At 41.0% G+C, this 16,970-nt stretch overlaps 1 protein-coding gene across 3 annotated transcripts in view; it reads left to right on the top strand.

Annotated features, from left to right (window-relative positions):
- Positions 1–16,970, top strand: part of USP6NL (USP6 N-terminal like) — a 111,198-nt gene that overhangs the window by 31,687 nt on the left and 62,541 nt on the right. Inside the window, exon 1 of one of the 3 annotated variants that reach the window (XM_066182703.1) lies at positions 13,514–13,697. The exons of the other annotated variants lie outside the window; for them this stretch is intronic. Within the exon in view, the coding sequence (XP_066038800.1) occupies positions 13,640–13,697 (58 nt within the window). The 5' untranslated portion in view covers positions 13,514–13,639. Of the gene's footprint in view, positions 1–13,513; positions 13,698–16,970 lie in introns of those variants that run through there. 3 annotated transcript variants of the gene reach the window in all.

Genomic DNA, 16,970 nt, shown 5'->3' with positions numbered 1-16,970 from the left:
GTTTGTGATAATGAAGGGACTTTGGTAACTTGAATATGCTGTGATCTCTCCTAGAGAAATATTTTCTGTTTCATTTAAAGTCACATTGTTTGGATTGGTGGAACAATTCTTCATCACTTTCAAGTGTTGGGTGTTCCTGGGATGCTTCCAGGACTCCCCAGTGTGCAATATACTGCTGATTTCAGGCGTTGCACTTTGCTGTGTGATGTATAAATGGCTGCACTATTGCTCTGTGCCCTAATTTTTCTCCTTCTATAAAGAAAAAAACCTGACTAATCTTTTCCTTTTTCTGATGACAGCTGTATGTTGAAAAGACTTTTAAATGTTTTGAAAAATCTCCCCATCTATGCTGCAGCTGCATCAAGTCTTGAAGCCACCATGTCACATCACTGGGTAAAAGAAAATGTTGTGTTCACAGACTGTAGTGTGGATCACACATGGCACAAATCAAAGATCTGTTTTTGTCAATTCTGTGCCGTGAATTAGTACCCTGGCTAGGTTTTGAAATACGTGGGATGAATGCTACTCTGGAGCTTGCCAAATCTATAGATGAAAAAGAAAATAAGCTACACAGACTCCAATTCCCACTACTATTTAGTTTATAGGCATTGGAATGACCTTCTAATCTGTGCAGTGATAATTGCCTGTTTTACATAATGTGCAAAGCTTTGCAGAGGAGTGTTTGCAGTGATGGAACATGTATTAAAAATCATTGTCTGGCAGCTAATAAGAATGTAAAACCATTCTATAAATAGTGCAGATAAGCTCTAAAAGGAGGAATGAGCAAATATACTTAGGCAAATCAAAGGACAACTGTGCTGAGGCCCGGGCTGGGCATTTAACATAACAGTGGCTCATGAACTGTGTCCATGCTGGCAGGGAGTGTGGCACTGGAGGCAGAGATGGAGAGAGGAAAGCTGGCAGTTCAGCATTCCTCTGTATTTTGGCAGGTTTTTTTCCAGGCTAGATCAAACTTTGGCCTTATCCTTTGAGTAGAATGTAACTTGGAGGTAGGAGTGCATCTCCCAGATAGTTGAACCTGGCAGGAATCCAGGTTTGCATATTTCCAAGTCTCTTCCCAGCACAAAGTGAAGAACAGTAAATAGAGATGATTTGGAGCTTTGCTCCAAAGGGCTCTTCCAATTTAGACTAAAAGGCTATTTATAGAATAGCATGGAACATCCGTAGTCTTTTATCCCAGATTTATGATCTTGGCATTGGATAGAATAGCCTAATGAGGTTTTTCTTGGAAATAAGTGGAATTTCTGGTAGGCTTGATACTTCAGGGGCAGAAAGGGGATCAAGAGATATGAATTAAAGCATTGACGACTGACATTTATGACCTCGGTTTCTGTATGCTCTGCATCTTGAGATTAAGTGCTAACTTAATGGCAGAGTTTCTGTTTGGCCACTGTAATGGGCTTTCTTGGCAAGGTTTTGGTAGCTGGGGCTGCAGAGGTGGCCTGTGTGAGAAGAGGCCAAGGTCTGCCCACAGCTTGCTCCAAAAGAGGCCCATCCTTGGCCAAAGCTGAGCTCATCAGTGAAGCTGGTGACACCTCTGAGATAGGATAGTTAAGAAGTGCTAAAAACCACAGTGCAGCAGTTGTGTGAGAGAGAAAAATATGTGGGAATCAACTCTGTAGACCCCAAGGTCAGTGGAGGAGCAGGAGGAGGTGTTTAGGCACCAGAGCAGAAAGTCATCAGCAGCTCTGAAAAAGACCATGATGAGGCAGCTGTGCCCCTGCAGCCCATGGAGGGAGCAGACATCACCTGCAGCCCCTGGAGCAGGCTCCTGGCAGAAACTATGGCCCTGGAAGAGGAGCCCTCTCCAGGAGCAGGTTTTCTGGCAGGAACAGCAGCTGGTGGGAAAGGAACAGTTTATGAAGGACTGTGTCCCTTTGGAGGGACCCCGTGCTGGAGCATGGGAAGGGTGTCAGGATTAAGGGGCAGCAAAACCCAAGTGTTATGGGCTGACCTAGACTATTTTTAATTGCCAGTAAATTAGTTTTCCCAAGCCAAGTAGGTTTTTCTCATGAGTGTCATTGGTGAGTGACCTCCATGTTTATCTTGATCTATGAGCTTTTTCCTTTTTTCTTCTCCCCCAGTCGAGCAGGAGGAGTGAGAGCAGTTCAGTGGGCACCTGGCAGCCAGCCAAGGGTCAACCCACCACAGCAGTGCTGAGGATGTGGACAAACTTAAACTTTGCAGGCCTCTGTTTTGTGAGTTTGCCTCAGTTCAGGTTCCCTGAAGCTGCCAGTGACGGCAGCATGAGCAAATTCAGCAATTGGGCTTTTCTGCCCTGGGTTGCAGTGCACTCACATGATGCTGTTTACCAGCTCTGCCCAGAGCAGTAACTTCCAGCAGAGCAGGAGACAAAAAGCAATGATGTGGTCAACAAGCCCTGTAAATCCAGGACTGGATGTGTGAATGATGTCCTCCTGCCTTTTCCTTTAATGCTCTCTTAATGTACTTCTAAGTAAAATCTGTTTGTGTTTAAAAAAAAAAAGTTAATAAGCTTCATAACATTTCCAACTACTGGTGTGTAGTAATTGGTTTTGAAACAGTATTTACTGGTATGCCAGTGGACACTTTTGAGCAATTTTGGCTGGTAAGTGTTAGAAATTCTAAGGTCGTTGCTACCATTAAGAAATGTCAACAAATTATTTCTTGCATCCTAGCTGTGATATAATTTCATGATATGAGGAGCTTGGAGAAGAGATAATCACATTAGGGCTAATGAGAATGCACTTGAATGTGAGGGGGACAAGGGGACGCAGCATTGATTTGATATATCTGATTCATTCCTGCTGCTGTTGAATTGCTATTTAATAGTTTGGTCTGGGCTTTGTTTATTTGACTAAGCTGCTTTGGCAATTTCTGATTCCTTTTAAATTTAAAACAACTTTTCTGAAATTTTTTTATTTTTCCTCTCAAACCTATTTTTACCTGCCTTTTATCTGTCATGCAGCTTTCATCAGTTGACTTCTGATTAGTGGGAAAACCTTTGTTTCCAATTAAAAATTAAAAAAAAAACCCCAACGACTTAGAGCTTCATATTTGGGAATAATTTATTTTAGTACAAAGACATTATAAAATGACTGTAACATAAGAACTACTGTAGTTCTTTTATTATTTTAAATTATTTTTTTCCTCCACAATTAAAAAAAGCTACAGATGAGCTTACTTCCCAAGCATTCTTTTTCATTCTGAGCCAAATGCGAAATGCCCTTCAATTAAAATTTGGGCTAAATCCTACAGTCTCGTGTGAAAGGCTGTAAATATTTGGTATTCTGTTTATGTGAGCTAAGAAGCTTGAACTTAAAATACTGATGGCTGAATGATGTATCAGGGAACTGTGTGATACTGGACTAGTAATGACACACCAGTTTCACTGAGGAATTATTACCTCTGAGGTGTAAGAATAAGAATTTGTCCTTGATTGCCCTGAAGTGGCCAAAAAGCAGCTGTGGCAGTCACATCATTACAGTGGCTTATAAATATGGCAGTTCCCTGTGTCATAGCCTTATATCCTTAAAACTTGGAGATACCTAGAAGGTGACTATAAAGTCTTTTAAAAGAAGCAAATTTATACCTCATTTGTATTCTTTTTGTGCTGGTAAGTCTCAGTTGTGTTTTGGAGAAAACTCTGCTTTTCAAAGTTCCTTACGGTTCATAGACCCCTCACACTAACTTGTGCCATAGTCTATTCTTCTCCAGTTTTTGCTATTGCTTCTTCATCATATTGAGAATGTGCAGTTGTTTTGCATCTGTGCTTTCCTCCATGAGTTCTCCTTTAGGGTTTTGATATTTTAAATTTTTTTTCTTTCATTTCAGTATTGGTTGTGTAAGCAGAGAGGTACCAAATAGTGCTGATGTAACATACAGGTGTGAGGGAGGAGAACAGGTGCAGGGTGGTGGGAAAATTGGTAACTCAGATTTGATGGAATGTTGTAAACCCATACCCCTTACTGGTGATGACCTCTGCATGCTTTAACTTGACAGCTAATTATATCCTAGCAATTTGGTACATCATCCTCTTAAAATGTCATTCCTTAGCTAAAACGTCACACTTCCCCCCCTCCCTGCTTTCTGTATCCTCTTTTCTTGTTGTCTGCATTTGTACAGTCACTAGGTGTGACTTGTAAATTCTCACTACTCTGCTTCTCCAGTCTCAGGAGGTGTTACATGACAGAAAACAACGGCACAGGTCACTGCCTCGCTGTGGGCTGTGTGTCGGGGTAAAGGTTACAGTGTCCAAGGTGAGCAGCAGTGCTTGGGCTGCACTTCCATCAGCCCTGGAGCTTCACCTGCATCCACAGCATCAGAACAGATTTGGGCCTCTCAAACAGGAGGAGAGCTTCTCACTGCATTCCCACCAAAGATTTTTTTATTTAGTAAAGCCTGATTAGCTGAGTTTCAAATCCATGAATTTGGCATGTACCTTTGCTTAAAATCCTGTCTGTTTATCTGAGGAAAAGTGACTTAGTCTTTGTTGGAGCTGATGATTCAGTGAAACACCACCTGGGCTCAATAGCACCTGAAGAATAATGGCTGTTTGTGATACTGTTTTAATTGAGAGAGAACTTCCCCAGGGCGTGCAGCTGACTCATTTTGCAGAGAAACTTGTCATCACTGTGTCTGAGGTGGCCTGACTGTTGTTACCCTGGGATCAAGCAGCCTCTTGTACCTCAGGTACAAAGTACTCTCTGATTCTTTTGTTTTTCTACATTTATAGCCCATGTTATCACAGTAATGTGAACCACTGGTTCCTGTTGTCAATGCTTAGGTTTTGTGTGCTCTTCCAAAACAGTGGGTGGTGGCAAATAGAGTATGTGTGAGTAATTTTAGAGTGTTTGATAGTTACACTCCTGGATTTTTCTCTGCCAGGGAATAAAGTGAGCTAGAGAAGGAGAAAGTATAGAAATTCTGCTCACTGTTTAAGTAGAGTAAGGTTTATACTGATGACTAATGTGCTTTAAAAGCTGTTGTCTTTAGTGTGGATTATAGTAAAACAAATTTAAATTGAAAATTTTATTTCTTCTTTTTCTGCCAGCCTTAAGGGAGACTGAGTTGTTGGTAAATTCTTTCAAGTAACTTGTTGTCATAACAAGAAGTTTGTTGTTAAATTCAATTGTTTCAGAAAACTCTACAACAGGAGAAATATTTAGTAGTTTTCTTTCACTTTCAGACTTGTGTGACAGCAGATACAAGCAGTACATCTGCTGAAGAAGGAAGAGTTGATGAGAGGCTGTTGGATTTTCATCCAGTTTGAAGCCCTTGGAGTGATAGCTCCTTATTCTTCCAAAATGTTGTAATTGAAGGAACATTCATCATGTTCATCCTCTTCATTTCCCATCCTATTGCTAGACCTTTCAGGAATAAGTTTGCAGAGATGGTTTTGGTTTACTGCATTACAGTTCCTTGCTTCAAGAAGAGGCTTTGGCTTTGTCTGTAGTAAAATCAGAAATGCAAAGTTATCATTTTAACATGTACTGAAGAAACGCCTTCAGTGGTAAGGGGGAACCATAATTCATAACCAAAATATGTTTTTCCCTTGCAAGTAATTTTGGGTTCAGCTTCACTGATGAAAATTTCACTGATGAATTTGCTGAATTTCCACGTGAGGTCAATGGATTTTAGAATGAGTGCTGCCCCTCGTGGGAAGGTTTCCTGCCTGACCACTGTGTCTACCTCTCCAAGTGAAAACAAGGATTTAAAGGCCATGTAGGCTCACGTAGAGCTTTGACCTCTTGAGTTTTCTCTCTGCAGCTGGTTTTAGTTAGAGCTCAGAGCTGTTGTCTTGTGCAGGTTGGCTTGTTTGGTTCATGGCGGGGTAACCAGTCAGCCCTGTTGCTCCTGGTCCGTCTGAGCTGCACAAACGAGAACTTGAACCCTCCACAAAGAAATTAAATCTCTTAATTGCATGTCTGCAGGCACAGCAGACAGTGGGTGGATGTGTGTTTAAATCCCAGCTGGTGCTGTTCCTCCTCCTCTCTGGTGGAGAGAACAGCTCATGTCTGCCCTAGGGGAGGGTTCTGCAGTGGGGCTGCTTTTCCCAGGGAGCAGGATCCTGTTTGCCAGGTGCAGCTTCACAGGCTCAGCCAAGTCCTGACTCTTCCTGTGGATTTGATTCTGTGGGGAATATGAATTCACAGAGGTTGAGAGGGATCTGTTGGGAATGAAATGGGTTCTGTGGGCTGGACTGGAATCCATAAAAGGCTTTATTTATGTCTTGTCCTAGGGCTAATGCTTGTAACCTGGAATAGGGATTTCCAAAGTACTGCATCGGTGTTTGTATTAGATGAAGTAGGCTTTCTCAGTTTACTGAGTTTAAAAGTGCTTCTTAAAATTTCAGGTAATTTTCTGCTGAGATATGAGAATCTGTGACAAATAGATTTTTCTGGGTTATGGGTGGTTTTCTTCAGTTTGGCTTGTTTATTTAACAGAGTGTCGCAGTTTTAAATCAGATCGTCATTAGTAGGTTCAGTGCATTATTGACTGCAACATAAACAAATGGATTTTTTCTTGATGCCTGTTTATAAGGCTTAGACTAGAATAAACATCATGTTTGTTTTGCAGTAGGAACTTGTTAAGGTGTTCACAGCATGTGTTTGCAGTTCATTTTGCATTGGTACTGAAATAAAAGTGCTGATTTTTGAGAGAACGTTGAAAACTTGATGGTGGGTTTCTGTTACTGAAGAACCTCAGTGCTCCTCTTCTTCTAAGCCAGTAAAAGGAAAGTGTTACTGATGTGCCTGTTAGTGCACTGATTATTAAAGTTACCGTTTCTGTGCAACAGCAGTATAAATTAATACCTGTCATCTTACCTCAACACTGGATGTTTGTAAAATGTTCTCAGAGTATCCAATGGTTCTTCTTGCTGTGATCTCTTACCTGAAGGAGATTTAGAGCCTCTTTGGAAAATTCTGTTCTGTCCTTTAAAATCAAAGATTCAAACAAATGACTTTTTGTTTTGTGGTCTTTTTCTACTGCAGCTTTGTGTCTGCCTCTCAGTGGTGCTGACATTTCAGTGTTGTCTGTACTTAACTGGAGTCAAAGGTTAGGGGAAAGGACCAAGACCTTTTTTGGTACAGTCTCCTAAGTTTTAGGAATAGATTGCATCTAAAATCTAATTTGGTGCTTCCTCTAGAAAAAAAAAAAAAAAAAAAAAAAAAGAAAAAGAAAAAAAGGGGATGGATATAATGTAGGCAGAAGGTTTTTCTTACTGGTACAGTCTTCTGTAGATACACAGCCAGAAAGTCTGTGATCTTTTTTGTTCCCCCTTTCTCCCCACCTTTGGGTTGTTTTATCCAAACTCTGAAGTTGTTTTATACTGACAAAGGTTTGAACTGATGCAAAGTAGGTGGAGGCAAGCAAATTCATACTGTTATTGCTAATTAGCAGCATGAATGCAACCTGACTGTGATTTGGTGGGTATTGCACTGGGGTTTATTTTAGCTCTGCTGGGTTTTCCCTCAGCTTGGAGCTGGGACCAGGCACACAGGACAGCCTTGGAGGCCTAATTCCTGTTTCGCATGGGAAATGCCATGGCTATTTACTTTGTTTTGTTTACCAGTCCTCAATCAGTGAAACTGAAAACAACAGAACCTTCTTGTCTACCACTAACTTCCTTTTCTTGTAGCAGAGATGAAGAAACTTCCCCTGTTTCTGCTGCCATTTGACAAACTTGTTTACCTTTCATCTGGTTGTCTCTTACTCCTCCAGCTTTTTCTATAGCTGCTTTAGAAACATAAAAAACATGGATCTACTGCTGCCTGACACTTGAGAAGATTTTGAATGTTCAGAGGCGATTTCAGCATTTTTCCCTCCTTTCTTAAATGTCATTTTAGTTTTTAATTAAATGAATGACAGATACTGTAAGTAGCTAGTTATTCAGCTCCATGCTGTGTAGACATGACTGATACAAGCAGGCAGGTATCTAAATTTGCCTTGATGTCTTTCTGTGGACTTAAACTTATCACAGAGAAGGTTTAGTGTCATTTGAGCTTCTTGGTGCCATTCAGACTTTTTGGAGGATTCCCTTAGAGGATCCTATTTCTACTTAAGGTATTATTACTGCAGTTAAAATGTTTATCTGCCCAAAGATGAATAGCTCAGAGACAAGAGTAATTGAAGAAAGCTGTTTGGTGAACTGAGTTGTAGTGTGTAACTCAGTTTGGGTTTCTTTTGTCAAATGCTTTCAGTACGTTAAGATGATAATTAAAGTTGAACAGAGAAGGGCCTTGCAGCTCCTCTCATTGTTACTGTGGTTTTTGGTGGTTCCTTCAGTGTATCCCAGTGGTAGATGGAAGGATGGCTGACATCCACACGGTGGTATGGATCACAGCAGTCTGTCTAGCAGCCTGTGGGAACTGGTGTAACTTGTGTAACATGCTGTTGCTGGAATAAAAAGCGAGAAATGGTTTTCCATCCTGCCACAACTTTCACAATGTTTTTTATTTTCCTGTTGTGTATTGGGGTGAAATTGAATTGAAAGCTTGAAAATGAATGCCAAGGTCTCCCATGCAGAGGCTGTGCCCACACGGGCAGAGCAGTAGCTCAGCACCTGCGAGGGTCAGGGTCAGGTGCGAACAGAGGTTGCAGGGAGGTCTTCTCACGCTTTTGTGCAGGGACTGATCCCTGCACACTTCATGCTGTCTCTTCCAGGAGAAGGCAGAAAAGTCAAAGGCTGGTAGTACACGCACAGCTGGGGAGTAAAAGCTGGTGCTTTAAGGAGCTGCTGATCTGTTGCTTGTTTGTGAAGGCTTCCTTTTCCATCTCCCGTGGGGCCAGCGAGGTTTGGTGCCAACCCTGGGGCCGTGGGCGCTGGGCAGCTCGGGGGAGCTGCTGCTGCTCTGGCCTCTTGGTGCTGTTCAAGCTCTGCTCCTGCCACCTTCAGTCAGAGCCCGTATTTGAGCTGGCTTGGAGCTCTTCAGTCTTGTTAAGTGGCAGAATAGCATCTATTACAAAAACAAACCCTCCTTTTCTTCCTGTTGTAATCAGTTAAATCAGCTGTGTAATTAAATGATGAGCTGGACTGTGGGTATGTCAGTGTGTTCAAAGCTGGTCTGTGTAGAAGAACAAATCTCTTTATTTGAGCCAGTATAAAACAATATCAATATAGATGAAATTTTGTAACTGGAGACCTTGTAACTTCTCAAGCCCCACAGAAGAAATAAACCAGCTTCCTCAAAAATGAAGAACCGCCCTCTTTTAAAAAAACTTCATCCAGAGTCTGTATGAGTGTTGTCTTGGTGATGTTTTAGACTGGGAATAGACTTCACATCATTAACACTGAATTTTAAAATATAATTATTGTTTGCTTCATTAATTTTTACTAATACAGAGAGAAAAATGATTAATCAGGAGACTTAACATAATTAGTGCAGTATGGCAACTGACTACTTAAATATAAGTCTGTTAACATGGGAAACATAGCTCTTGTTATGAAATGTTCTACTTTGTGTCAGAATTGAAAGTATTAGAACCATTTTACTCTTTAAATTGATACTGCAAATCTTAGTGCTGTGAAAACATTCATACTCTACCACTAATTATGATGTTCAAAACAGGAAATCTGAAATTATGTCAGAAATAATGTCAACATTTCAGAGAATTTTTTAATGTTCTTTTGATTTATGTTGCTGGGAAAAAATGATTTTTATATGTCATTCTGATATATGGCATTGGGAAAGCGAAGAAGAAATTTATTGCAGAGAACTGCTATGTTCAGTCTTGCTGAAAGATGGTTTTGCTTGTGTGTTTAGTAAGCCTGTCATGGTTAAAAGAAGCATGAGCAACGTCAGGGTACAGAAGGGATATTTTAGTTCTAAAAGCCCCTGGGAGCTGCAGGCATAATATACTTTCAAAGTGTAAGGGATCAAAAAAATAAAGGCATTTTCAGCTACGTTTGCTTATCAAATCATAACCAGTACCTGAAAAGCCACTGGTGTAAGAGATGCCTTGACTTACATTTGGTTGAGGGTAAAATTCCTGAAATATTTCTGCTTTTCATCGTCAATACTGCTTCTGAAGTCAAGTGTCTGATCTTACTATATAATGCAGCAGATGATTTGCAGCGTATTTTATTAAGACATAATTATAAAGGCTAGGGCTAGTGCTGGGAAAGGTCATGGATTTCAGAGGGAGTGTGGGAGTAATACTCATGAGCTGTAGGTGAAACAGATTGTATTTTACAATGGGATCAGTTCTAGCCACAGTAGGAGTCCTAAGAAATGTCATCTTTTGGTGGAAGACCATGAAATGATTTGCATGTAGTAGAAAAGCTCCTGTGTTTTTCCATGGAGGCTGTGTCTGTTGTTCCATGGCTGCTGGGTTAGGATGTGTTCACACACAAGGCTGGCTGTGTCCCCTGAACAGCAGGATGCAGATCTGCTCCCAGAGCCTCTGGAACAGCTGCTTGCAGGGCCAAGCTCGGCAGTCTTAGTGTCTCCTGTAGGTGAGTGACCACTTCTTTGTGGCCACAATGCTGCTCTTCCCTAGCACTGAGGAAAGAGAAAAATTGTAGTGGAAAGGCCAGATACCAGCTACACCCTTGGGAAGAGAAGAACAAAGGATGACTTAAGCTTGGACATAAGACATGAACTAGTTGTGGCACAAGTCAGACCAGTCTTTACATACTGGCAAGCCCCAAATTATACCCAGCCTGAGTTTTTACATTTAAGTCTATTAAGAGCTGCCATAAATGTGGGAGGGTGGGTTGTGCATTGGCTTTGTCCTCTTAACCTTTTAAGAAAGGAGCATTGTTCAAAATTGGGCTTAGTCTTTTCAGTGTAGCTTGTTGAAAATCGGCAATTACGGTTTCTTCTGGCTTTGCAACTGATCATGTTAACCTTCAGCAAATTAATTATCTTCAGGCTCACGACTGCACATAACACTTTGTGAAATGGAATTACAGTAGAACCCTGCCAGATCTTGTCACTCCACTTTGTAACCCTTGTGGGAACTTTCATAAGGCTCAGTTGTGAGGTGAGCATTCCGATGCAGCTTCCAGCTGGTTAGGTGTAGGCATTGCTGATGGAGTGATCTAGTTCTGAGGTGTAATTATTTACATGAAACACACAGAAAAACAAATTGCAAATTAGGACTAATTAAATGGCCAAGTTGTATTTTGTTAGAGTATGTCCTTTTTCTGTTTTATTTCTCTTTTATTCTGAGTTTTGTGGTTTCATTGCTCTATTAACTAAAAGTGTTAGGAAGGCTTTGATATTAAAAATAAAATGATAGGCATATTGCAGTAACTGATTAATACTGGTAGAGTTTCTGTAAGCCCTTTAGTCCAATGTTGCTTAAAAGCAAGATAGAATATTTGATTTAGATTCTATGCAATACATAGACTCTTAAATTCTCATTTGATGTTTTGACACAGACTTCCCTCTGTGGAATATTGCTTAGCAGGGCTGCCTTGATTTCCCTGCTCTTGCTTTGAGTCCTTTGGGGATCACTCTAAAATTGATTTGAGAGGGATTTTAGTAGCAGTTAATTCCACTAATCTCCAAAGTGACCATTTTCCATTGGTGAATGTGAGTGTCTCATAGGGGATGTTGCAAAACTGCAGGAGGTCTACCATAGTGAAATTTGATTTTTCATTAAGACAAGAGTTCAGTCACGTTTCTTCAGGAAAGTTAAATCTTTACTTTCATATTTTTTACTCATTACTCCTCATGCTGTAAAACTACAATAGCATCTACTCTGCTGATTATTAAGAGGGAGAGGGTGCAGGTGTTTTGCTGTTGCAATGGGCTTTTTTTAGTGCAGAGTGTAATGCAATATCTTGATTTTACAAAGAGTTTTACTCCATCTTCTTTCTTTTCTTTGGAATAGAGAGAAATTTCAGTTAAGCTAAAATCATACCTTTTTTGTGTGTAAGTCTACTTGAAAAACACCCACAAAACCAGAAGTGCTAAGCTTGAGAGACATAAGGGAAGTATCAGTATAGGTACCTCTAGTCTGTCTATAACATACGTATGTGTGTGTGTCAGTAATAAGGCTTATTGGTGCCTGGGATTAGCATGTAGTAGAAGAGCAGCAGTGATGTTAAAAAGCAAATTGTTTTCAAGTGATGAAGGGGTGAGAGAGTTAACCTGGGACAAGTGCTTGTGTTCATTGCCTGTAAGTTCTTTTCATCCTCACCAGGAATATGCTCACAGAAAAGGAAACAGAAAGTAGCTGGTTTTACAACACCAGTTCTGTAGTTATGTTAAGAGCAAAAGTGGAAGATTATTTCTGTGTAGCAAGAGGATTTCTGTTGTATGCGTCAGCAGTAAGAAAATGTTGCTTTTGAGGGAAATGTGCCTGGTAGTGGACATGGCACTGGCTTAGTCTAAACTCATTCTGATTGCAGAGACTAAACTATTGACACCTGGGCTTGGGTGGGATCCATGAACAGTAATCAGTGGTAAAGACAAAGGAGCTGCTGCTCATTTCCAGGCTCGGTGCTCTGCCAGACGATATGGGGGAGGAAGGTTAAAACAATTGAAGGAACTGTTCTTTTTTCAGTCTCTGGGGAAAAAAAGAATAGTCTAACACACTTGATCAGATCTCCTGTTCCTGGCATTTTAACACTTCTCTGAGTGCAAGAAAACCATAAAAGGGTTGTGGCTGGAAGAGACCTCTGAAAGTCATCTGGTCCAACCCTGTGCTCAAGCTGGGCTGTGCAGAGCTGGTTCCCCAGGACCATGTCCAGACAACTTACGAACATCTCCAAGGATGGAGAGAGACTCCACAGCCTCCCTGGGTAACTTGTGCCAGTGCCACTGATCATCTTTCAGCTGTTTTCACGAAGTGTCTGGTAGTGTGTGTGCCCTGACTCCCTTAGGTTAGGATATGGAATTGGCTGGTTCCTGGCTGCAGGCATTACACAGCAGCAGAATAGCTGTGTGAGAGAGAATGTGTGAGGGCTGAAGTCTGTGCAGGGGAACGTTTTTTGTGTTTTTCCTTGAATATTTGGTGTGGAGATCTATTCTTCAGGTTTTACTCCTGAATCTTTGTACTTTTATCAACAGAAATATTGTTGCCAGCTCCTGATGTCCTAGGTGTTTCAAGTCCTCAAGATATCTTGAACAGTAAAGGAATGTTGATCAGAAAATATGTAAAATCCCCATCCTTTAAGTAGAGAATGCCAGTTACAGAAATCTAAACTGTATTTTTAGAATTACCTAATTTCATGGTTTCTTTGGTAATAAGCTAGAAAGAGGGTACTTCAAGCCCCATTTCAAGTCAGTCCTTTCAGTAAGACGCTTTTCCTACAGCACTTGGAAAACACCAGTAAAAATTCTTGCCCAAGAGTACAACAGTGATGTGTTACAGGAGCCCTGGCCTCTGAGGCTGTTTGTTCAAATCCTTTTGTTTATTATGAGTTGGAATGCAGGGCTGTGGGCTGGGCTGGAGAACACCAGCGTGGTGCCTTCGTGACACTTGGCATTAACAAATGGCAGCTTTGTTCCAGTCTCTGCAGCTCCAGGAGCTGTAGAGGGGCTGTGTCTGGAAAAAGGAGCACGTGTCAAGTGGCTCAGTTGTGTGGAGCAAATGCAGCAAGTGAAAGAGGAGAACTTCTCCCCTGGTCATTTTTGATAAACACTGCTTTAGAATATGGTCTAGAAGCAAACAGATTTACTTCATGAAGACTAAAACAGAGCTCTGCAAGGACTGGGAAGAAAATGACAGTGTAAAGACTGGTAAAGTGTTGTGTAAAATTTTATGTCGTGGTCTTTAGTTGTTTCTATTGTACTATTTTAAATCTCATTTCAAATTAGTGATAACTGAGTTTTAAATATGTAATAATATTTAAGGGATATAATTATGTTTAATAGTGGAAGAAAAGTAGCTCTGTTAACTTCTGGAAATACGTATTTCAGAGAAAGCGTTGCTATGCAAAAGGGATTGTTTTTCTAACTAACTAGTTCATTTTATGTTAAAAATTCTTCTCTGTGTTAGAAGGTCTCTCTGCATGAAGAGAAAGTGTAATAAATGACATTTAATCCCTTTTGTTCAGAGCAGGTTTAGTATCGATGTGCAGGTATTTACCAAGATTCTTCCTTTTGAACATCGTGTACCCACAACAAAATACTACTACGTGTACGTCATGGCTTTTATTTCGTTGTTTATGGGAATGAACTGGAAGGAAAATAAACAGCCTGAGTATTTAAGGGACTTTCTGCTATGACCAGAGACTTTGTTTATTGCTCTGATATGTGCTTTGAATGTGTGGATGCGTAGCAGCTGGTGGTAGTGCCTGCAAACAGGAATTTGTGCCAGTGCAGCTCTTTGAGCAGTGGGATGTGTAATGTGCAAACAAGCGAGAATTTTAGTAAAGTAATGGGAAACAAATTGACATTTTCAATTCTTTTGGGGTTTTCAGAGTGCTCTGCAGTTGGAGAGAGAATGGTGGCGGGTTAAAGGACAAGAAAGGGAAGAAATTGCTTTTCAGAATTTGGGATAAGGTTACGCAGGATGCTCTTAGTATTGAGCCTCAGTCCCATGGAAAGAGGCATTGCTTCTGAGGGTGCTGGTCCACAGTGGGTGAGCCTGAGCCTGTGTGTGCCCAGGAAGGCCCATGGCATCCTGGCCTTTACCAGCAATGGGGTGGCCAAGAGGACCAGGGCTGTTTTGTCCTCCTGTACTCAACACTGATGAGGCCCCACCTTAAATCCTGGGATCAGTTTTGGCCCCTTGTGGCATGAAGGACATTGAGGTGCTGGGGCGTGTCCAGAGAAAGGAATTGAGCTGTGGTAGGGTCTGGAGCACAGGTCTTGTGAAGAGTGACTGAGGGAGCTGAGGGTTGTTTATCCTGGAGAGAAGGAGGCTCAAGGGGGAAACTTGGTGCTCTCTACAACTCCCTGACAGGAGGGTGTAGCCAGGTAGGGGCTGGGCTCTTCTCACAGGTAACAGATCACAGAATGCGAGGAAACTACTTCAATTCGCACTGGGGTAATTTAGATTGGATACTAGAAAAAATTCGGTTCCCAAAAGGGTTATCAAGCACTGGAAATAGGCTGCCTAGGGAAGTGGTGGAGTCACCATCCCTTGAGGTGTTTAAAAGCACTTGGTGCCATGGTTAGTGGTGGGCTTGGCAGTGATGAGTTAATGGTTGGACTCAATGATACTTAAAGTCTTCTCCAACCTAAACAAATCTGTGATTCTTCTTAAATTTATGGCACATCTCTAAGAGGCAGTTCCTTAAACTGCTGCTGATGCACAAGCACTGTGATGTATCTTGTACCTACTACTCCTTCAGTGTAAGGAACTCACTGAGGCTCTCGGTGGCACTCATTTCATACTACCTTCATGAGGGAGCTCCTCCATGGGTGTTACCTTTGACAGGTGAGGTACAGCCTCATTTTTTAGGCTTTTTCAGGGAGAACAGCACTAGTGAGTTGGAGTAACCCCAAGACCATTCCTATAAGTTGTATGACTACTTCTGTAGGGACTAAAGAATGTGTGCTCATGGGATTGCACATAGAGATCACTTTAAAAAAGGCTGTGCCTTACTGGTTTGCAGTTCTGTAGCTGAACAGGATTAGAGGCAATGCAGGATTAGACAAACAATTCATAATACAAGTACGTAGTAAACATTGTAGAGCAGCAGCTTTTCTTTCTGTGGGAAAGACCGGTGTTTTATTGTCTTCTGGCCATTCCTGAGTTCTGCCAGGCTGTGATGAAAGCCAGGTGTAACCATGGGCTCTGTGTTAGTCACCCCAACCAGGAGCAGCGGAGCTGCTGCCTAGGCTGTCACAGGCTGTTCAGCTCCTTCTTGACTGCTGGAAACATAAGGGGTAGTGCTGCCAGTTGCCCTCCTTTATCCTGGAAAACTGAGTTACTGCAGGGACTGCAAGAGGGATCCTCAGTGTTTAGCTCAGTGATTTAAATGAATACAAAATTACATCATTGTAAATTCTTCTCCCCCTACCTTCTCCCTACTCCCACCTTACTACAACTACTCCCACAACTACTCTTTCTCCATGTGGAACAGAAGAGAGAAGATGGCATGAAAGCAAGAGTAAGGCAGGTTTTTTTTTAGTTTCATCAGATCATCAAACCGTATCTCTGTTTCTTGCAAAAAATCTCTATCCTTGAGAATCATTTTAGTAAAAATCAGAATTTAATTGTTACATCTATTTTTTCTTTACTAGTGTTTATTTTTATTTAGATCTGTTGTTTTGCTGTTAAATGTCACTTATGGCAGTTAGTCTCTTCCAAGTAGTTTAGCATTCATTAATAGAGCGTGGTGTTACATATTTTTAGTTTGCATTATATCTGTTACTCTTGAGGAGATTCAGGAGTCTTGGAAATTTTCACAGTGAGAACAGCCATTGGAGTAACCTCCCCAGGGCAGTGGTGGATTCCCAAGACTGGACACTTCTAAGATTCAGGTGAACAAGGTGCTGGACCTTGTCTGGACTGTGCTTTTGCCAAGAAAGCTTGGACTAGATGGTCCTTGAGGTCCCTTCCAACCTGTCATTGTATGATTGATGCTGGGCAGGATTTTAGCCATGTACCTTGTAAGCCTGACTGATTTTGGGGGGACTTGAAAGTGCTGTTTAGCATGCCATCATTGACAGAATTTATCATCAGGTCATTGCTAATATATTTCCACATTTTTTAGTTCAAATCAGTTCTCTGTACTCTGATACTTAATTGATCCCATTAATGTCCACCTCATTTGAGATGGCATTGTTTCCTGTATCATCTTTAATGATAACTTTTAATTAGTAAATTGAATCATACTTGTGTCATCTTTAACTGCTTTCACTGAGATAATACTGAATAAAACTGATAAGACTTTGGAATACCAGTTATTTGTCTTCAGTTTCATAGTAATGTATTTTTGTGCAGAAGAATTTTCTTGTTCTCATATTTAGCTTTTACTTTATCAGCAATTAATGTGTAATTTCTAAGTTGGAAGATATTTAAATATTTCCTCTTATAAGAAAAAATCACGTTGAATGCTT

Source organism: Chamaea fasciata, unplaced genomic scaffold (genome assembly GCF_029207755.1).
Source record: "Chamaea fasciata isolate MVZ Bird 193981 ecotype frontalis unplaced genomic scaffold, bChaFas1.0.hap1 SCAF_5, whole genome shotgun sequence".
Lineage (NCBI taxonomy): Eukaryota > Metazoa > Chordata > Aves > Passeriformes > Sylviidae > Chamaea > Chamaea fasciata.
The sequence above is the reverse complement of the archived record's forward strand: the minus strand, read 5'-3'. Positions and strand labels throughout refer to the sequence as shown.